At 44.7% G+C, this 23559-nt stretch overlaps 1 protein-coding gene across 1 annotated transcript in view; it reads right to left on the bottom strand.

Moving 5' to 3' along the window:
• The window catches only part of LOC115365029 (glutamate receptor ionotropic, NMDA 1-like), a 74993-nt gene extending 52732 nt beyond the window's left edge, over positions 1-22261 (bottom strand). Inside the window, exons 1-4 of the mRNA XM_030059741.1 lie at positions 22094-22261; positions 13561-13623; positions 11782-11887; positions 10577-10833 (exon numbers count right to left, since the gene is read on the bottom strand). Of these exons, the coding sequence (XP_029915601.1) occupies positions 10577-10833; positions 11782-11887; positions 13561-13623; positions 22094-22261 (594 nt within the window). The remainder of the gene's footprint in view (positions 1-10576; positions 10834-11781; positions 11888-13560; positions 13624-22093) is intronic.
• Between the last annotated feature and the right edge of the window lie 1298 nt (positions 22262-23559).

The following is a 23559-nucleotide window of genomic DNA, read 5'->3' as shown; positions in this document are numbered from 1 at the left end:
GATTACAGCTCTTGTAAATGGGTCGAGAATTATTTATCTGATCGATCCCAAGCTGTGATTGGTGATGGTTTCATATCAGAATTTTTAAATATATACAAAGGGGTACCGCAGGGTTCGGTTTTAGGACCTCTGCTTTTTTCTATTTATATCAATGATTTTAATTGTGGTATCACGAATAGCTCAATTCATTTATATGCTGACGACTCAATCATATATTCTTTTGCTCCATCTGTTGAATTAGCTCTACATAATCTTCAAGATGATTTTTGCATTATACAAAGAACTCTGTCTAATCTTAAATTGGTCCTAAATCCAGGAAAGTCAAAGTACATGATTTTTACAAAAAAACGTACTGTTGACTTAAATAAGTTTACCCTTGCCACAGCAGATGGGACTCCCTTGGAAAGGGTCTCTTGTTATAAGTATTTGGGTATTTGGATCGATGACAAATTGTCTTTTAATTTACATGTTGCAGAGCTTTTAAAAAAGCTGAAACCTTTACTGGCATTCTTTTATAGAAATAAATCATGTCTTCCTCAGCACTGTAGGAAGCAGATAGTAATTGCTACATTTTTATCAGTTTTAGACTATGGTGATTTTATTTACATGCATGCTTCTCCCTCTGTTCTTAAACCACTTGACACAATTTATCATTCTGCTATTAGATTTATTACTGGTGATGGGTTCATGACCCATCACTGCCTTCTTTACCAGAATGTAGGTTGGACTTCTCTGGCTTTGAGAAGGGAGCAACACTGTATATTGTTTATTTATAAGGCATTACTTAAGAAACTTCCTCTCTACTTAACAAGCCTACTGAGCTTCAGGTCTTTTAACTACCCCACCCGTGCACAAAACTCACTAGCTCTTAATATCCCAGCAATTAAAATGGAGGTAGGAAAGAGTGCCTTTAGTTATTTCGCTCCTTTTAAATGGAATAATCTGCTGTCTCAGCTTCAGTTGGATTCTCTGATTCCTTTTAATCACTTCAAATACATTCTTGCTGACTTCATGATTTCTGAATGTTCATGTGTTTGTTGATTTTACTATGTGCTTGTTGAGTGCATATTATTATTGATTGTATTGTAATGTGTATTGAATTGTTTTGTGCTGTAATCAGGGCGCCATTGGAAATGAGAGCTTGCTCTCAATTGGCCCTCCCTGAATAAATAAAGGTGAAATGAAATGAAAATGAATTGTTTTTTTTTTTTTTTTTTTTTACTAATGTCAGCAGGACCGGAATCGTAACGGGGGAGGGGTTTGTGTCTTTGTTCGCTTGCACATTAATTACAGTGTCAAATCTGATGTTGACAATGACGACGATATAGAAGTTTTACTGCTTGACATTTATGTCCCCAAGACGAAGACTGTGCTCGTGGGGGTGTGCTATCGACCCCCCAATCTTAATTCATTTTATGATAGTCTTGAAGCTTTTCTTAACAAGAACACAGGAACCAGGAGAGAATGTATCTTATTAGGAGATTTTAATACTGATGTCACTGATGTAAGCTGCAGTACGTATAAAGCCTACAATAACTTTTGCAAGACCCTGGGACTGATGCAAATAATTAAAGAACCTACCCGTGTATGCCTTAAGTCCCAAACTACCATTGATTTGATCTTGGTCTCTGATGAGCCAAACATTGCACAGAGTGGGGTTATACAATATGGAATTAGCGATCACTACCTCATCCACTGTACCAGGAAAAGACCGAAAGTGTCTTTTTTTGCTCACAAAGCCATTCGTGTTAGATCACTTAAGAATTACTCTGCAGATGCCTTTAGGGCTATGTTGAAAAATCTGGACTGGTCTAAGGTAACAAATGCATGTGACGTGGATGTGGCTTGGGACTGTTTTAAAGGTTTACTCCTTAAGGTTGTAGACACAGTTGCCCCCCATAAACAAACTAGAATTAAACAGTGTAGCCATCCCTGGTTTGACCATCCTATTAGGGAAATGATGGAAAGAGATTCAGCACTGGTTAAATTCAGAAAATCCCAGGACCCAGAAGACTATGAGCATTTTAAAAAATGTAGGAACGAGGCGCAGGAAATGATCAGGAAAAGCAAGCAGAAATACTACTCTGAATTAATTAAGGAGAATAGCAATAATCCCTCGAAATTATGGAAAACACTAAAAGACCTGGGCTGCGGTGGTAAATCCAAGGCCAAGGAGGCAAATTTAGGGCTCCAAACTGAAAAGGGTATAGAGTTTGATAAAAGCAAAGTTGGACTGGTTTTTAACACCTTTTTCACTTCCATAGCCAGCGACTTAGTGTCTAAACTACCTCACAGAACAGGGGAGTATGGAGAGGAATTTGTCCCTGAATATTACAGGAACCTGGGCGCTAAGGAAGGAGCTTTTTTACTTAAGAAGGTCACAGTTGAGTATGTAGAGAAGATGCTAAGTGAGCTTAACACAACCAAGGCTACTGGGTTAGATGGCATAGGTGCGAGGTTTCTTAGCGATGCCTCTGTCGTTATTGCCCCACACATCACTCACATAATTAACCTCTCCCTTGAGCTAGGAAAAGTGCCCACAGACTTCAAACATGCAAAAGTAAGGCCAATCTATAAAAAGGGATGTAAAACAGACCCGAGCAACTACAGACCTGTCTCCATTCACAAGTGTGATCTCCAAGGTCTTTGAAAGAGTAGTACACGATCAACTTTATGATTACATATGCAGCAACAATTTATTTTATGATATGCAGTCAGGTTTTAGGAAGTCTTGTTCAACCGACATGTGTCTTCTGTATATTACAGATTTTATTAAGATGGAGATCGACCAAGGAAAAATGTGCGGCCTTGTTTTGTTAGATCTCCAAAAAGCTTTTGACACTGTCGACCACAATATTTTGCTGTCAAAGATGAAGGCCTTTGGACTAGATGGTTTAGCGATCAGGTGGATGAGGTCATATCTGACTGGGAGAGACCAGCGAGTTGATGTAGGCGGAGTCCTGTCTCAGGCAATGCCCATATCCTGCGGCGTTCCTCAGGGCAGTGTGCTGGGGCCTCTGCTCTTTTTATTATATATCAATGACATGAAGGCCGCCTGCTCTAACTCCTTATTTTTATACGCCGATGACTCTGCCATCCTTGTATCACATGAAGATAAGGAGGTTATCCAGGAAAAATGAGCTGAAAACCTAGACCGAGTGAAGACTTGGCTGTCAGAAAACAGGTTGTCGCTACATTTAGGTAAGACTGAGGCACTATTACTAGGCTCAAGGATTAGATTGAGCAGGGAGGACAAACTTATTATTACCACTGGAGGCATAACAATTACATCCCAGCCTTCAGTTAAATACTTACGCTACGGTAAACGCTAGAATTAGGTTCCTGGCCAGGAAGGCAGCACTGCAAAACAAAGAATGCCTAAAGATTTTAGCCTCCTGTTTAGTCCAGTGCCACTTTGATTACGCCATCACCTCCTGGTATTGGAACCTTACTAAAGCCCTGAAACTAAAAATGCAGATAGCACAGAACAAACTAATTAGAGTAGTCCTTGGCCTTAATCACAGAAGTCATATAGGAAAGGCTCAGTTTATTCAGCTCCACTAGTTACCAGTGGAAGACAGGGTGAAGCAGCTGCAGCTTACCATGGCCCACAAAATCCTCAACAACAGAGCCCCCAAATATTTTAATAATTACTTTACGAGACTTGACCACGGACACAACACTAGAGGTAGCCTAGGTAATGTATCCCTCTACAGGCACAGGACAAAGGTTGGAGCACTCTCTTTCAGGTACAGTGGTGCTGTGGAGTGGAATAAACTCCTTCTCTCTACTAAAGAAGTTCAGAGTCCAGCCATTTTTAAGATGAGGATTAGGAATGAACTCCTCAGTGGTCTTCCTCTCTAACCATGCAAACAGTGCAGGATGAATAGGATGCTTGTGTATTTGTTTTGTGTGCCTTGTCCAATTTTTGTAATGTCCTGTGTGCTCGTTCCTTATTCATTTTATTGTCTACTTTGTTTGTTGCATCATTGTGACCTTAGCTTTATGCTGGTCTTATTGTATATTGTCTGTGTCACTTTGCTGAATTATTATGTCCTACCTGGCAAGTGCTTTTGCCTTGTGCTATGCTGAAATGTCTGTGCCATGTTTGTCTCAATGTATTCCTCTAACCTATTTTCCTCCTTTATCCTTTTAAAAGGACCACAATGGAAATAAGTCACTGATTTTTCTGTGTTATCCTGGTTAGTTTTTGCCTTTCTTTTTAAGACATTCTCTGTGTCTTTTAAAAACTAGCGAATAAACTAAACTAAACTAAACTAAACCCTTTTTAGTTTTGTTAATATTGGCAATAGTGAGCAGTGTTATTGTTGGGTTTGAATATATTTGATAATGTAAGCCATCCAGTTAAGTTAAATGTCATGTCGTTAGTTGTTGTAATCTGGACGAGGAATATTTTATTTGATTTTTTTATTGTTTTATTTTTCAGTTTTCCTCCTGAGGCATTGCCACCTTATTGTGGTGGGGCACCCAAGTTGGACAGGTGTGAGGGTAGAGGCCTGACAAAATGCAATCCAATTCCATGACGAAAACATTTATCCAGAACCCCCCCTCCCCCCATCCCACCCCCACCAGTCCTCAAGTTGAGGGGGGGGGATGTCATCCCCCCTGAAATAAAAACGGTCAAAACTCACCCTGTAAAACTGCCATCCTCACTTTTCATCAAGTGAAAAAAAATGACCATCCCCCCTGATTTTTTTTTTTTACAACTTGACTACTGGCCGCCACCATGTGCCCCCTTGACATTTCTGTCTGCCCCCTCATATATGCCTGTCTAGAACCGGCCCTGCTGGTTAGTCCGTGGAAAATGACCGCAGTGTTCTGTTGTCAGACGTCCCCCGAACACACCACCGGGAACGCCCTCAGAGCAGGGCACATCTGGACAGCAGCTCCGGCTCTTTCTGGAGTCAGAGTCAGAGGTCAGAGGTCAGTGGGTCTTTGCTTGCCAGATATTTTATTTCTTCCTCCGGCTGAATGTGGCCTGAGGGGCGTTCAGGTCCGGGCGGCTGGCGGCTGTTTGTGATGTTGTGAGCAAACTGATCATCGAAGAGGAGGCGCGACATGGAGCAGACGGCACCCAAAGCTCAGCAAAACGGGAAAATTACAAAAAATAATCTCATTTATGTTCAGGATACGTTTATCAAATCCTGCAGAAGCTACAGATTTCACAGCTCAGAGTCAGACTGTGAGTTTGTGTTTGAAGCAGCCGCCTTATAATGTTCTGCTCAACATTCAGAAACCACACAGCTGATGATTGGCTGTGGAAAGCAAAACGTCTTCCTGCTTAGGGACTATTTTCCCTGGCGGAGGAGGAGGAGGAGGAGGAGGAGGAGGAGGGAGCGTTTCAGTGTGAAAAAGTCCTGAAAAGCCAACAGTGCTGCTGCTTTTAGGAAAACTCATGTGGAGGACTTTATTGGGCTGATGGAAAACTGGAGTGAAGAAAGTGTGAAGGCTCTGAAAGTTCATGTTCATATCGTAGTGGAATGAATGGAGGAAAGGGAGGAGGAGTGATGTGGCAGCTCTGAAAGCCCACTGCTCGCTCTGGGAGGAGAGCAGAGGAACGTGAAGGAGAGGAACCAACACAGGGGCGTCCTATTGGCTGTCGCCTTGTGATGTCATCGACAGCAGGTGTGTTTCCATGACTCAAACACTGACCTTTGACCCCGGTGTCAAAGGTCAACACTGACCTTTGGCACGCTATTGATTTCTCAGCTGACTCCTTTGTGTGTGTGTGTGTGTGTGTGTGAGTGTGTGTGTGTGTGTGTGTGTGAGTGTGTGTGTGTGTGTGTGTGTGTTCTCCTCGTTCTCTTTTCCTCGTTAAAGATTAAACACAGTTGGTGGCCGGAGCGCTTTCTGTTAACGAGTTAATGAAATGTTCATTTTCCTGATTTGTCCATCTGTCTGTAACGAGCAGCTGCCACACACACACACACACACACACACACACACACACACACACAGCTGGGCTAGATTAGCGTCATTGGGCTGTCTAGTCTCATACACACAGCTGGTAGTGATGCATGTTATTGTATTAACAAGTAAACATGTAAACACATATGCTACCACACACACACACACACACACACACAGTGCAGGATTATCATGTGAAACCTCTCATGATTACTGAAACTGAAACTGAGATGTTCAGAGTGAAGCGGTGCTGCACTGAAACCAGATCTCACCGGATCTAACCAGATCTACCCAATGTAAATGAATGGAAAGCAGCTTGAACCAGTAGAAACCAGTAGAAAAAGGTACAGGGCAAATTTACATAAAAACATAAAAGCATTAAAAAGCATAAAAAAACATAAAAGAATTAAAAATTAAAACCAGCATAAACCAGTATAAACCAGTCTAATTAAACCAGTATAAACCAGTCCGGTTCAGTGCTGAGGGAAAATCTGGATCAACTGCAGCCTCTTTGATGTATCTCTTCCAACCAAACAACCACACGCACGCACACACATACACACACACACACACACACACACACACACACACACACAGTGAAGTCATGTGTGTAACAGTGTGTGTTCATGTTGAGCCTCACAGAGCCTGGAGGAAACGCTTGTTGCAACCTTTTGTCTGTGTGTGTGTGTGTGTGTGTGTGTGTGTGTGTGTGTGTGTGTGTGTGTGTGTGCATTATGCATGTGCACAGTCACACTGCTCTCTCTCTCTCCTGCCTTCACATCATCACCGCTGTAATCCTCCACACAGAGAGGGACGTTAATCTGCTGTCCATCTCTCACTGATGCTCTCTCTCTCTCTCTCTCTCTCTCTGTCTGTCTCTCTCTCTCTCTCTCTCTCTCTCTCTGTCTCTCTCTCTCTCTGTCTCTCTCTCTGTCTCTCTCTGTCTGTCTCTCTCTCTCTAACACAGCAGCTGTCTGACACAGCGACGCCATGTTGGCCTCATTTCCTCGACAAAGGAGGCCCTCCGCTGGTGGAGGCTCCTGCACAGGAAACGTTTCTCCAGTAGAAGAAGAAGAAGAAGAAGAAGAAGAAGAAGAAGAAGAAGAAGAAGGCGGGCTCCTGTGCGTCGAGCTCAGAGATCAGAGGTCAGAGGTCAAACCCGCGTCTGAATCTCCTTTAAATTTCAGTTTAACATTTTAACACGAGACAAACCTACAGGTCGAAGCTTCCCCTGCGCGGCCTGCCTCGACCAATCAGGAGACAGCGCTCCTGAAGACGCTCTGCAACAAATTCATAACAAAATCAATATCAAATCAAAATGAGGAGATGAAGCCCGTGTGGTCACGCCGCCACAGAAACCGACCAATCAGAGCTCGTTTTGACTGCCAGTTCTGGTTTAGTTTCACTCTCTCACCTCGAGGTTTTTCATGTCAGGGAGCGAAAAAAAAAAAAAAACATTTTCCTTCTGTGGAATAAAAAATGCAAACGAGGCTTTACAAAAAACCAAACTGTGTTTATGGAAGTGAAATAAAGTCAAATGAAAATGTCTTCAGTCTCTGTGTCTGTCTGAGGACCTTCTCTCAAGTGATCTGATGGTTTGTGGAGTTTTAATTACACAATGGTTTTAATGACCTGAAGTGGGCGGGGCCTATTTGCATATTCATATGTCTGTGCATTTTTAATGAGGTTGAGATTTAGAGGCACTGAGGGATGATTTCATGGGGAGAAAAATCTGTAATCTTGGTAATTATTATTATTTTCAGAGGCTCACTGAACGACTGGAGGGATCTTTCAGTATAAAAGCCCCTCAGAGCCACTGACCTTCTCAAACCTGTTTGTCACGTGATGTCGCCCTTTTTATTGCTTTTACTTGTTTAATTGTATTTCTTTATATTTACAGTTTCTCTTGTTTTTTTCTCTTTATCTTTCATCGTCCCTCTGTCTTCTCTCTGCTGTTTTTTTTTTATTATTTGAAGTTCTCCAAACCTTTGTCTGGCTCTCGTTTGTCTTCCTGTTGTTGTTCTGCTGGATGATTCTTCTGTTTGCTGTCAAAGCTCTGAGTCGACTCCTGAACCTTTTTAAAGCGACTATAAAAATAAAGTTACTATTATTATCTCCACCAGGAGATAATGTTTTCACTCCTGTGTGTGTGTGTGTGTGTGTGTGTGTGTGTGTGTGTGTGTGTCTTCTCGGCCTGTCAGCCTAATTTGTTCTGTGAACTGTGTAAACACACAGCTCCAGTATTAAGGAACTGAATCTATTAAAGATCCTTCTCACGGTGCGACTACACAAGATTTTTTTCTGACCTTTTTTGAGTTCTGCCCCCAACAGATGATGATGATGATGATGATGATGATGATGATGATGATGTTTCTTCATCAGCATGAACCCCCTGAGAGGAACCCTCTCGTTTTCAAGGAGCTCCTGACTTACAACACACGCCAAAGTCAAAGTAAAAAACAAAACAAAACAAAAGAAAGACTTTAACGTGATAGAAAAGACAAAAACAACAATAATTCAACACGACTGAGACGATCCGCTGACAAACATCAGAGAGAGGAAGACGAGCAAACGGCCACGGAGACGCAGCAGAGACCTTCATATGGTCTGTATGTACGCTGACGGCCAGAACATCACGTGTGCTCTGCCTCCTCCGTCTGAGATGAGATAAATAAAAGGCCTTTGGACTGGGAACATATTGGCTGGTGCTGAGCTGAAGGCGGTGCATATGGAAAATATGATCCCTGTGAAAAGAGATGGAAGGCGTCCCGGCTCGCTCCGATGCAGTTTGGCTGACATTACATCACCAGCCTCTTCTTCTTCTTCTTCTTCTTTTAATTTCTCTCGCCACCCTCCTGTCTGTCCTGCAACAGCTGTTACATCGTCTCCAAGTGTCTGAGCTCAGTGAAGGGCGTCTTAACGAGCCGGACGCCTCGTTAGGACAGACAGACAGGCAGGCAGACAGACAGACAGACAGACAGGCAGGCAGGCAGACAGACAGACAGACAGGCAGGCAGGCAGACAGACAGGCAGGCAGACAGACAGACAGGCAGACAGACAGACAGGCAGACAGACAGACAGACAGGCAGGCAGGCAGACAGACAGACAGACAGGCAGGCAGGCAGGCAGGCAGGCAGACAGGCAGACAGACAGACAGACAGGCAGGCAGACAGACAGACAGACAGACAGGCAGACAGACAGGCAGACAGACAGACAGACAGACAGACAGGCAGACAGGCAGGCAGACAGACAGACAGACAGGCAGACAGACAGACAGACAGACAGACAGACAGACAGACAGACAGACAGACAGACAGACAGACAGGTAGACAGGATGAAGCTGAGCTGCATTAGGACTTTTAGGAGCGCTTTAATACCGGCTGGGATTCAGTTTAGTGAATCAAGTTCACAGACATGCATTTTTGTTACAGCGGCCATGAAGCTGCAGCCGGGCCTGTGGGGTGAGCCTGTCAGGTGAGCCTGTCAGGTGAGCCGGGAGGAGCTTGAAGAGCTTCTGCAGGTTCAGGGTTTCCTCTCCTTCACGTTCCTCTGCTCTCCTCCCAGAGCGAGCAGTGGGCTTTCAGAGCTGCCACATCACTCCTCCTCCCTTTCCTCCATTCATTCCACTCTGATATGAACATGAACTTTCAGAGCCTTCACACTTTCTTCACTCCAGTTTTCCATCAGCCCAATAAAGTCCTCCACATGAGTTTTCCTAAAAGCAGCAGCACTGTTGGCTTTTCAGGACTTTTTCACACTGAAACGCTCCCTCCTCCTCCTCCTCCTCCTCCTCCTCCTCCTCCTCCTCCGCCAGGGAAAATAGTCCCTAAGCGGGGAAACGTTTTGCTGTCCACAGCCAATCATCAGCTGTGTGGTTTCTGAATGTTGAGCAGAACATTATGAGGCGGCTGCTTCAACCACAAACTCACAGTCTGACTCTGAGCTGTGAAATCTTTATTGATAAACAGTTGGTTGACGTGGAAAATGTGGAGGATTGTAGTAAATGAGCCCAACCTTTAAAATCTCTGGTGTGGGGCTTTAATGGCGCTCAGGTGTGTAGTTACACCTGAACTCTGAGTGAAACCGTCCCCTACCGCCGTAACAGAGCCTCCGCTGAACAGGAATGAGATTATTTTTTGTAATTTTCACATTTCGTTGAGCTTTGGGTGCCGGCAGGTGATGAGGAGCGACACGGGACACGTGAAGCCACGGGATCTAAACTCAGCGCCAGGTGATGGTGTCGCTCCCCGTCTCAGCTCCGCACGTTTCCTCCACTTTGTCTTCTGTCTCAGCTTCTTCTCACTGAGTGGAGAGACTCTGCTGACTCTGCTCGCTGGCAGCTCCTTCCACACAGAGCTGCATTACAGCTGAAAACACACGAGCTGTCGTAGCGGCAGGCCACATTTTAACGCTCTTTAACTCCTCAAACTTTGGTAAATTCAGAGTTTAGCAGCACTGGGCAACAGCAACGCAGGCAGGGTTTTATTTTATTTTATTTACTGTTTCTAAATGACATTTTATATCATGTTGGGGGTAGAAATACATGTGGAACTGCTGCTGACCTCCTCAAGGACATCAGACTGACAAACACCAGCTGTGTGTGTGTGTGTGTGTGTGTGTGTGTGTGTGTGTGTGTGTGTGTGTGCACCTGGTTGGAGATCAGGTCCTCGCAGACGGACAGGGCCATCTGGATGGCGTTGGGTTTATGCGTGACGGAGATGGCGTTCATCTTGAACTTGTCGCGGCCGTACAGAGCGTTGGCCTGGCTCACCGCCTCCTTGAACACCTGCTCGTAGCGCCGCTGACTCAGCACGGCGCCGATGTTCACCAGCCGCGGCTCGCAGCCGCACCTCGCCACCGAGCAGCACTGCAGCACGGCCAGCAGCAGCACGCCACGCAGCTCCACTGAGGAGGAGGAGAGAGGTAAAGACATGAAGATCCACGGAGGAGAAGAAGAAGAAGTTTTTTTTGATTTACAATTTCTTCTTTACAAGACACTTATGGTACATAAATAAACACAGGTTAAGCTAATAGCTATGCTATATGTAGATTAGGCAGTTTTTTTGTTTTTGTTTTGTATTTTAATTCTCCCACATTTGTTATATTGCACAGAATGTTTTTGTAACACCACTGTTTTTTTGAACTCTTCCAGCCTCCCTGTGGCTCTGTGGAAGCAAAATCTCAGAAGAAGAAGAAGAAGAAGAAGAAGAAGAAGAAGAAGAAGAAGAAGACGTTAATGCCATGAAGCTCCACGGAGGAGCAGGAGAAGAAAGCTGAAGGCATGTAACTCCATGGAGGAAAGAAGAAGAAGGTTATATCTTGAGTCAAGAAGAAAAGAGGAATAATGTTAACACTGAGATCTTCCACAGAAGAAGAAGAAGAAGAAGAAGAAGAAGAAGAAGAACAGAGGACAAGAAGAAGAAAGTTAAAGACATGTGGTTCCACTGGAGAAGAGGAGAAGAACATGCCTCTCCAGTCAGCAGGAAAAGAGGAATAATAGCAACAACAAGAACTTCCACTGGAGAAGAAGAAGACAGAGAGGAAGAAGAAGAAGACGAATGTGGAGGAAGAGGAGGGGAAGACAGGATGAAGGTCTCTGAACAAACATGGAGAGAGAGAGGGAGAGGAACGAGCTGATGGAGGCAGAGAAGAAGAAAGTCAGGAGGACAGTCACTCTTTTTTTTGGACTGTAACAATTTCCTGTCATTTAAATAATTGTGACAATAAAAATGACAACAACAACAACAACAACAACGATGATGGTGATGAGAACCGTGTGGACTCATCCATCAAAATTCTTGCTGAAAAAATTCTCCACTGTGTTTTTGTCAGTTGAGTCTAAACGGTCCTCACTTGCACCATCACCCCCCTCGGGACCGCTCGGGGGCCCCTCAGGACCGCCCGGGGGCCCCGAGCCCCGCTTAGAAACCCACGGAGGAAAGTGAGGAAGAGGAAGGTGCTGAGGAAGGAGAAGGTGAGAGGAGGATGATGATGCTGTGAGAGCGTGATGGAGGTGATGAGGATGAAGGTGAGGATGTTATCGGGACTCACTGATCCGGATCCGCTGACCGAGCCGGGCGATGAGAGCGTGCGCCGCGTCTCCTGTTGATTTCAGATTCACCGTCACTGATTTGGAAATCACGGAGCGTCACGGTGATTTGTGCCGCTGTGACGTCACGCACGGACCCGTCCTGTTGATCCGGGTTCGGGCTCCGTCCAGGAGCCAATCAGACGGTCCGCTCGAGCTGTTCGCCTCTGATCACTTATTGATTTATTGGTTTTGATTCATAAATTTAACGATGAATCCGGTGACATTGTTCGCTCCGGCTCGCGCCTCGTCCTGTTGATTCCGTCTCTCTTCTTCTTGTTTGTTGTTTTCCTCTGAACAAATTAATTCTGTTCCTATGATTTTTTTCTGTTTTAAATATTGAATTTTAATCCGAGGGGAAACGAAAGCGCCGTTGGTTCTGTTTCCTTGTGATGCGCGCGGACTTCCAGATGACCTGATGCTCGCGAGCCGCTGTCTGTCCTTGGATCCTGCACGCGCGTGCCCGCGTCGGCAGGGAGCCCAGGGGGAGGGGGAGGGGGGCACGGGATGAGGATGCGCGCGGCCGACGGAACGCAGGCACGAGCGCCTCGGCTCTCGGCCAGGATGGGTGGATGGATGGATGGAGGCGCGTGCACGTCAATTAATTCAACGCCACGTTTCCGGTCCCCGCGGGCAGGGAGGAGCGTGTCTTCACACACACACACACACACACACACACACACACACACACACACACACACACACAGTGATGGCACGCACGCATCTGTGGTCATATTGAGTTGAAATCCATTTATTCTTTTATCCGCGAGCTGTAAGGTGTTTTTTATCCTCATACATTTATTTTTATTTCTGCTTTTATCTGTCAGCTTGAATGGAAAGAAGAGATGAAACAAAAATCTCAAGGTCTTTCAAATAAAATGTGAAAAGTTTAAATTTTAAACCATCAAGAAAGATCTGATATATATAAAAAAAGACATTTATCAAAATGTGTTTATTATATTCATATAAACATAGCCTATATGAATATGGGTCTTTGTGATTTATTAAGTGACAAAATTATAAGATAGATAGATAGATAGATAGATAGATAGATAGATAGATAGATAGATAGATAGATAGACATGCACATGTCCAAGTAGGCTACACTTTTGACACATATGACCATATTTAAAAAACAAAACAAACTAATATTTGCACATATTATAAATAGCGTTTGGTTCACTGAATATAAAATGAGATTTATCAAACTTACATTTACATTTTTTATTGAATTTAATATAGAATATGCTAATCATTTTAGGAATGATGCATAACTGATATATATATTTAAAAATTTCACCTACCCCCTGCTGTACTCCAACGTACCCCTGGGGGGTCATGGACCCCCTTTTGAGAACCACTGGATTATATAACATTGATAACAACAGTCCTGCATTTTCACATACTAGATTAATGTATTGAAAATTTCAGTTTCATATGAGCATTTATTAAAGATGTCAGAAATTCAGTTTTAAATGATGTCTTGTTGAATTAGAAGAAACGTGAGAGAAGAATCTGTTATGAGCATTATCTCTGGTTATTACCTGTTCAGCAGTGACGGGGCTGACAGGTGCTGGGAGCTGCTCGGTGCTTCGTGTCGGCCGCGTCTGCCACGGAAAACAGATTTCAGTCTCAGAGACCTTCCTGTTTGAAGAAAGGCTTAAAAAATACAATAAAATAAATAAAACTATTGTAAAAAAAAAAAAATAGAGTGGTTTGAGGAAAAGTTAGATAGATAAACGTGTTCAGAGGTTACAGCGCCACCATCTGGTTTCTCGTCAGACCAACTGAGTCTCCTTTGTTAAATCCCAGGAGCTGCTTGAAGGTTTATTTTTTCACTTTGACAGAGCCAGGCTAACGACTCCCATAGACTTTAAGTCCTTATGCTAAGCTAACAGGAAATGCTACCCACAGGAAGTGAACCAGTGGACGTCCAGAGGTGGAAATGGTGTCCAGCATCTGGTCTCAGTCTGGGGAAGTTGGGAAAAGGGGATTTGGCACAAAATAGTGGAATATTCCTTTAAGCATTAGATGATGTGAGTTTCCAGTCGTCTGTGTTACGTATGAAGCAGGCCGGGGGCCCGGGGACGGGGGCGCAGGTTCAGAGAGTAGAGGGACCTTCCCTTTTCACATCAACACAGTGGGATGGTCTGAGCGGCGGCCATGTTTTATGTCCACCGTTGCCATAGCAAAGAGCTGTGGCGCTCCACCGGGCTGACAGCCACGTCCCAGTCGACTGGAACTGTTGGTGTTTATTTACAACTTTCAGCGAGCAGGGACAGGACGGCACACAGTTCACCGGCCTGTGTGGTGGTCGTCACCGTAGCAACTGACCACAAACGCCGCCTCATTCTGTCCTCTCCGCTCTGCTCCGCGAACACAAACAGAGGCTCACAGCAGAACGTCAGACTGTCGGCTTTTTATTTACATCCCGTCAGTGTGTCTGCAGGAGGGCCTCGACTTCACCTCCCCTCACACCGGAGCCCCGCCCACCGGCCCCGCCCCCTGCAGGTGACAGGTGTTTGATGTAGAACAAGGAGGAGGAGCCAGACTTATGGTGGTATTGTCAACTCAGTCATCAGTTCATTTTTTTGGTGCCGCCTTGAAGAGCAACAGCTGATTGTCTCCTAAATACATTAAACAGCGAGAGGCTAAGCCAACCAGTCAGTTTATGCATCATAAATATGTGATTAATGGGCGCCCCGGTGTGTGCACCATGTACCAGGGCTCAGTCCCGATCGCAGCGACCGGGGTTCGAACCCGACCTCAGGTCCTTTGCTTCACGTCATTCCCTCTTTCTCCCTGCCTTTCCTGTCTATCTCTACTGTGACTGTCAAATAAAGCAGAAATGCCAAAAAATAATCTTTAAAAAGAAATAAATATGTGATTAATCCATAAAAAATAAAAAAAATTAAGCACCTAACAGCCACAGAATATTCATAACTCCTGTCAGAATGAACTGTGTCGTTTGTATTTTTGCGATGCAGAACACCCTCCTCTGTAAAATCGGAGCAGCTGTTTTCGACAGGAGGGCTGTGGATCATTTCATCTCTCACTTGATTTGAATGTGATTGCAGCCTCCTGAGCAGAGCAGTGATCTGAGCATGTGCGCAGTGAAACACAGCTCTGTGTGTGAGGTGAAGCTGCTGACAGGAGAGTGACATGAGGGCCTCCTTCACTGTGAGACCGTCTGTCCTCTCCGTCCAGGACGGGGACATGTTGTGTCCACTGGAGGCCTGAGGGTTTTAGCCGTTAACTTCACGCCTGTCGTTTGGCTGCAGATCATCACAGCCATGATGTTATTTACTGCAACACACAGGCCTCCGCTGCTCTGCTGCGTTTATACGACCGTTATGATTTTACAGCGACATTTTGTTTTTATAAAACGCTGGAATAAAGTTGTGCTGACCTTCTTTGATGCTGCATCAAAAAGTCCAGCTCCCCAAACTAAAACCTGCTGAGCAACAGCAACCAATCAGAGAGGACGTCTGGTTACAGCCGTCAGGAAACGTCACATCTGTTACGTCACGTCTGTTACATCACATCTGTTACAACGTCACATCTGTTACAACATCACATCTGTTACAACATCACATCTGTTACGTCACATCTGTTACAGTGTCACGTCTGTTACAACGTCACGTCTATTACGTCACATCTGTTACAATGTTATATCTGTTATAACGTTACATCTGTTACATCACATCTGTTACATCACATCTGTTACGTCACATCTGTTACGTCACATCTGTTATAACGTTACATCTGTTACAATGTTACATCTGTTACATCACATCTGTTATGTCACGTCTGTTACAGTGTTACATCTGTTACAGCGTCTCTCCAGCTGTCAGGAGGCTGGGGCTCCGTCTGTGTTTCCTCGTTTCTTCTCCAGTTTGTCGCTCAGCTTAGTGGAGCTTCGTGACGAGGAGTTTCATCTAATCTGATGACAGTTTTCTTCTTCACTCATAATCCAAACCAAAAGCTGGATTCAAACCAAATCCACTGCTGTCAGGAGGCAGGAGCTGCTAGATGACCAGCTGTTAGTTTGTCTCTTGCAGCAGAATAACACAGATAAAGTGATGTTACAGTCAACAGCGCACGGCTTTTGACCAATCAGACAGCTGGAACAGAAACCTGCTGTATGATGTCGCTGACATGAAGGTCACATGACACACCTTCCTCTCTGGAGGGAAGGTGACTGCAGAGGAGGAGGAGAGGATGAAGGTGAGTCCTTCATCACAACAATAAGAGCCTCCATGCTGAAGGAGGAGGAGGTCCCACCTGCCTGACCTCTGATTGGCTGAGAGTCAAGCAACTGTTTTTGTTTTTTATTTGTTTGTGAGTTTTTTCCATGTGGTGTGGGTTTTAACAGGGTGTGTCACCAACAACTCTGCTTTTACAGGCTGACATCATCCGTGTGTGTGTGTGTGTGTGTGTGTGTGTGTGTGTGTGTGTGTGTGTGTGTGTGTGTGTCCGTCCCTCCATTAAGTCTGTGTGACTGTTTCTTCTTCTGTGGTTTTGTTTCTGCCTCTGGTTGGATCCGTCACCCCAGCGACTGCACGGTTGGCGTAGAAACGGGATGCAGCTCCATATGCCTGTTACCACGGAAACAAGCATCTCCATCCCCTCTGCACTTACCAGTTATAACTTATAATTAACATACACACACACACACACACACACTCACACTCTCACACACACACACACACACACACACACACACACACACGCACACAGAGCGTTTCTTTGCTTCTATTTATACACACCACATCAACTGTTTCTAAATAAACACACACACACACACACACACACACACACACACACACAGGCCTCAGATCTGAGGAGCTGTGATGTTTTTCTCTCTGATTTTGATGTTTTTTTTTGTCTTTTTATCTTTATGAATAATTTCTTGACATTTATCACTACATAATTTTGGACGTTTAGACTTCCTGTTGTTTACTGTTAACTCTTTGACACCTGAATGAAATTCACTTTTTTTAAATAAATATTTTTTCAAAAATTGCTCCTTTGCCAGATGAAGAATTGTTTTCCCTCTTTCTGTTTTGGTAAGAATGCTCTCTGGTAGTATTTAAATACCTTTTAACCTATATGATAATGAAAGTCTATTTAAAATATTTCATTTTTCTATTTTTTTCCTATTATCTTTTTTAATTCAGTTGAGACTCTTTCCAACCGAGCAGCAACAGGAGGACGACTTAATAAAATGTGATAATGAAACAGTTTGAGTTTGTTATTCACGTGACACCAGGAAGCTGAGCAACGTGAGCATTACATCACAAACTGAAGGCACAAAATAACAATAAAGAACATTGTTTTGTTACAAAACACACTAGTAAATTGTTAATTAAAAATTAAAATTAAACATTAAAAAAGTTACAAAGCTTTAATTATTCAAACAGTTTCAGATTTCGATTTTCATATCTCAGATCAAATGAAGACTGGCGATCAGGAGCGCTGTTCCACTTCTTCAATGTGTGAGTGTGTGTGTGTGTGTGTGTCTGTGAGTGTGTGTGTGTGTGTGTGTGTGTGTGTGTAGCTGTCAGAAGCTTCAGAGTCAGAGAGAAATTTTCCTTCAGCTTCCAGGCCAGTGGAGAGAGTGAGAGGGATGGCCACACACACACACACACACACACACACACACACGCTGTTAGTGATGCTCTTTCCCTGTTTCCAGCTGAGTGTGTTGTGAGGCGAACACAGAGATGCATGCTGGGACGGCTCTGTAGTTTGCTCTGTCCTGGGGGAAGAGTGTCTGTGTGTGTGTGAGTGTGTCTGTGTGTGTGTGTGTGTGTGTGTGAGTGTCTGTGTGTGTGTGTGTGTGTGTGTGTGTGTGTGTGTGTGTGTATTCTGATCGCTTTACTGTTTTTGCTGCAACATGATCCCATCACATCAATAAAGTTTCATCCACTTTCATTTCTTGTCAACTGTCTAATCTGTTTTAATCTAATCTAATTTAGTTTGACCTACCTAATCTACTGTAATATATTCTAATCTCTACTGTAAACCAATCTAATCTAATCCACTGTAATCTAATCTAACCACATCTGACCAACTCTACTCTAATGTACTCAAATCTAGTTCTAATCCAATTTACTGTAATCTAATCTAATCTAATCTAATCTACTCTACTCTAATCTAATCTAATCTAATCTAATCTAATCTAATCTAATCAGATCCAGCCTTTTCTCCATCTTTCTTCAACCTACAATGGTGTTTTGTCATTCCCACCCAGGAAGCTCAACAATGCACCCTTGACCTCTCATGACCCTAACGACCATCAGGTGACCCTAACGACCATCAGGTGACTCTAATGGCCATCAGGTGACTCTAACGACCATCAGGTGACCATAACGACCATCAGGTGACTCTAACGACCATCAGGTGACTCTAACGACCATCAGGTGACCATAACGACTGTCAGGTGACACTAACAAAACGGCAGGTGACCCTAACGACCGTCAGGTGACCCTAACGACCATCAGGTGACCATAACGACCATCAAGTGACTCTAACGACCATCAGGTGACTCTAACAACCATCAGGTCACCATAACGACTGTCAGGTGACACTAACAAAACGGCAGGTGACCCTAACGACCGTCAGGTGACCCTAACGAGACCAAAGCTCAGGCTCAGGTCCTCATTGATCCAGTCAGCAAGCCGGACTTTTCCTGCTGTTGGAGACTACACGCTGACAAGCTGCTGCTCAGTATCGTTACCCAAAACTAACAAAACGACTGAAACTGGGAGTGAAACGACATTTTTGTTACATGAAATAAAAATAAAGAACAGGCTCCAGGCGTCCCTCCCCTTTTCTGAACACAAAAAACTCAGGAGCGACTCAGCAGAAACAAAATCAGCCTAATGCAGCGCCACCTGCTGGCTAACAGACACCCCCTCCTGTGTGTGTGTGTGTGTGTGTGTGTTGCTGAGTGTACTGATGTATTATTCATCAGTGTGTACATCCATCTGAACACACAGCAGACCTCAGACGTGCTGCTGCTCCCAGGTCGCACGTTGCACTGATAAAGATGAATTCTGTGTTAATTAAAAACTCCTCCCATGCAGCTCCTGTGTTAGGAATGTAAATGGAAAAATAAATGTTAATGTTAATGTTAATGTTAATGTTAATGTTAATGTAAATGTCTCCGCTCCTGCACGCTTCCTGTATTTATAATGAACATGCCACCATCCCTGCACCCGAACGCAACGTCTTTTTAATTATGCCTGCCTCTGTGTGTGTGTGTGTGTGTGTGTGTGAGTGTCTTTTTCATTATGCTGGGTATGTTGAGCAGGAGGCCCTGGGCCGCCCATTAACACGGAGAGAGAGAGGGACAGAGGGTTTTATTTGTCACATCCACGGCTGCACTCCTCGCACAACATGCAGGCAAATGCTTTTTCTGGCAGGTTTCTCTGCTGTGCTCTGAGTTAATAAAATATAGATGCACAAGATAGAAAATATACAAACCATATAACTATATAAACTATATCAAAACCACTATAGGGAAAAAGGTATTGGGCCACAGCTCTTGATCAGTGACTTCAGGTGTTTCCTTCAGCCCCATCCCCACAGGTGTGTAGCCTCCAGCAGCAGCCATGCAGTCTGCCTTCACCAACATCAGTGACAGAGCGTCTGGTTCTAAAGAGCTCACTGAGTTCCAGGTGCTGCTGGAATAGCATAGGTGCAAATCCGGGGGGCTGGGGTCAAATGGTCAAAGTCCCCCCATTTTTACGAGATGCAAGTTTAAAATTTTTCAACTGTGTAGGGAGGCGGGAGGCAGGAGGCGGGAGGCGGGAGGCGGGAGGCGGTGTGTTGGGAGGCGGTGTGTTGGGAGGCGGTGTGTCGGGAGGCGGGAGGCGGTGTGTTGGGAGGCGGTGTGTAGGGAAGCGGTGTGTCGGGAGGCGGGAGGCGGTGTGTAGGGAAGTGGTGTGTCAGGTGTCTGTAGGGTTGTCACCTTTCAGAAATTAAAATAAAGGATGCCCACCTCGGCTCCTTGACTGCAGGGCCACGGCATAAGCACTGACGTCTTCTGCTAAACACACCACACCATGTATACCATACACCGTACCACACAGGAAATCAGGCTGCTCATATGATGATGTCCCTCAGCGTATGGACTGTGGAGCTGTGACACCTATGAAAAACTGTGACTCTGCCGTTTGGTTCCTGTCTGTTCTCATGTTTATTCTGTGTTGACCCCCTCCTGCATGTTGCTGCACGTCAGCCAGTCCACCATGAGCCACAGGAAACACTCACCGACACGTTTTGCAGTTTGCCTTGTCCTCGTTGCCTCTGACGCTGTCAGGCCACGGGTTCACCTCTTCCTATTCATGTCTGGACTTTTGCAAACGTTTTTGCTTTTTGGGACGTGGTGGAGTGTCGGGTTTAGCAGACATCTTTAAAACCCGCGGGTGCCCTGGTGGCCGCAGTGCGCAGCGTCAGTAACTAGGCAACCGGTGACAGGAGCGGGCAGACAGTCCCACAGAGAGACGCAGCCACGGGAGGTGGAGGTCTGTCTGCTGCTCCTCGCTACGCGGCTCCTGCCACCATTAGGCCTAACCCTCCTGTTATGATCACATTTTTTAACGTCTTTTATGTTTGGGCTCAGTTTGACCCCAGCAGTTTATACTTCCACAAAATTATTCTAACTAAAGTTGTTATCAAAGTTTATGTGTCAGGTACTTTATGTTTCTTTGTTGACGACCTAAACAGCCCTTTAAATAAAACATAACAAACATCGGCTGGGGTCAAATTGACCCCAAACATAATAGGAGGGTTAAGTTAGCTGCCCTTAACATTTCCTGTGTTTTATTTTGTTCATTATTCAGTGTTGATGTGTGTGTGTGTGACGTGTATGGGGCATTTAGGAAAATATGGGACAAATTGCAAATTTAATTTAATTGAAATTTCATTGTCAATTAAAGGACGATTCCGTATTTTACGGGATGGGTGGCAACCCTAGGTGTCAGTGTGTCGGGAAGCGGTGTGTTGGGAGGACTTTAGTCCAGAGAGTGTGTGTTGCATTCATGGATGAAATTTTGATTTCAGGGGTGGGGGGGACACAACTGGCTTGAGTACGGGGGTGGGGGGCGGGTGGGCTTGAACTGCTTGAGGACCAAAACTGCCATTTGAAAAAGTGGAGGGGACATGTCCCCCCTGTCTCCCCCCAAAATTACGTCCGTGGTTGCATTACATATTTATGATGTCATCTGTGGGTGAGGGACAAGATTTTGTTATCAGAAGCTTTCAGTCTCTGTTTCTGTTTCTCTTTCTGTCGTGTGTGTTGGCTGGTAGCAGCCTGAGATTTACACCAGTTAGTCAAACTGGTTCCCAGTTACTGTCTGACACAGACACAGTCACAGTCACACACACTCACACACACACACACACACACACACACACACACACACTTGCATACACACATTCGCACACAGGAGCATCTGGTTTCTAGTGTGTGTGATCACAAACAGAATGACAGTGAAACTCTGTGGAAAGACTTTGAATGTTGAGCCAGAAATGAAGAAACACAGTTAATTAAAAACAAAGCTGCTGCCTGCCTCAGTCTTAATTATCAGAATCAGAGTCAGAAGTATTTCTGATCTCCGAGGGGAAACTGGGTCAGCTGCAGCTGCTCAAATTCTCAAGAGAAGACTTAAATGATAAGAAATGGAAAAGAAATAAGAAATATAAAAATATGTGGCTTACAAATTTGCAAAACAAAAGCATGTACGTTGTGTATAAAGTTGTATCAAAAGTCTGTGAATTCAGTCTAAATATGTGCATTAATACAACAAAATATTACAACAATAAATACAGATGTAAGAAACTGAGCATATTAAAAGGTCATTGTATATTCCCCGTCTCCACACAGGGATACTGGCCTGCTGAACTGTTGTCAGGTCCCAACGGAGCCTCAGTAGAAGGTGAAGCAGTGACTGGTGAGAGGGTGAATCAGCTGATCAGCCGGGAGCAGCAGGATGTCAGGAAACACAGTTTATAAAACAACAGAGTAAAAAATGAAAATTAAGGATTAGAATCAGAGTGAAGACAAACCAGATGTGGGTCAGAGGATGATGGTGCACAGCTGGAGCAGCAGCGCCGCCTGCTGGAGCAGAAGTGCAGTCGCAGGCAGCCGACTGAGGAGCCGCCCTCCTGAAGCCCTGAGGGCGGCAGGGCCTCCAACCAGGTGACCAAAGCTGCACCAGGTGAGCCACTGCTCATCAGGGTCACTGCTCATCAGGGTCACTGCTCATCAGGGTCAGAGACTCGGCGGGTGGAGGTTTGCTCTCGGCCCTGCGTGGCTCCACAGCCCCGCCCTGCACTCTTTAAAAACACATCCTGGGTCAAGAATATCTGGCTGTGGGTTTTGGTGCCGGGTCAGAGAGGGAGCGCCGGTGCCGGGTCGGTCTGGACCAGCAGGGTCGGGTCATGGGTTTGAGGCAACATGCTGAGTCATGGTTTCAACCCAAAACTGCATGGGCAAAAATGACGATGTTGTTGAGTTACAGTTAATTCTATACACGTCCTCTGTTTGTTTGTTTATTTGTTTATTTATTTTTTGCTGTTCAGGTCTTGCTCATCTTATTATGACTTTTATTTTGCTAGTTTGAGTTTGATCCGTATCCGTATCCTATCTTGCTTGTGTGTGGGACCCCCTTGGAAACGAGATGCTGCATCTCAAGGGGTTATCCCACGGTAAATAAAGAATTTATCATCCGTATCTTTTGGATCTTCATCCTGCTGCCTCGTTGCAGATTTATGTTTTTATTGTCTTTTTGTTTTTTTTTTGTTTTTTTTTTTTGTTTTTTTAGGGGCTTGGGTATTGCTTTATAGTTTTACTGTGTGAAGCACAGTGGGTTACATGTATTTGTATAAAAGTGCTATATATATTTGAAGTGTGACTGACTGATAAAGACAACCTAACAGGTGCAGTATGTATGTCAGAGACTCCCAGCTGAGCCTCACTGCTGCTGGACGGACGGGATCCTTTTCCAAACCCACACAGCTGAGAGCTCAGGTACCAGGAAAAGAGGAATTGTTTATTTTTATTTATTTCATTTTATTAATTTTACCGCTGTTTCTCTCGCTTTAAGTGGCTTTGGGAGGTAGCTGTCCTCCAGAGAAATCCAGTGGCATGCCCCTTTAAAAATCTCTACATTAACTACATTAACTTCTGTATGGACGTTGTTGTTCCTGTAAGAATGGTGCGCTGCTACGCTAATAACAAGCCCTGGGTAACGAGTCCCATGAAAGGCCTCCTGAACCAGAAGAAGAAGGCCTTCAGAGGCGGTGATCAGCAGGAGCTTAAGCGGGGGCAGCGGGAACTCAGAGTCCAGCTCAGGGACGCAAAGGAGCAATACAGAAGGAAGTTGGAGCAGAAGATGCAGAACAACAGCATGAAGGAGGTGTGGGACGGGATGAAGAACATCACCGGCTGCAGATCAAGGCAGGGGGCCACCATCGAGGGGGATGGGGGGAGAGCGAACGAATGGAACAACTTCTTCTACAGGCTTGACCAC

Source organism: Myripristis murdjan, chromosome 9 (assembly GCF_902150065.1).
Source record: "Myripristis murdjan chromosome 9, fMyrMur1.1, whole genome shotgun sequence".
NCBI lineage: Eukaryota > Metazoa > Chordata > Actinopteri > Holocentriformes > Holocentridae > Myripristis > Myripristis murdjan.
Note: the sequence above shows the minus strand (reverse complement) of the source record. Positions and strands in the feature narration are given on the sequence as shown.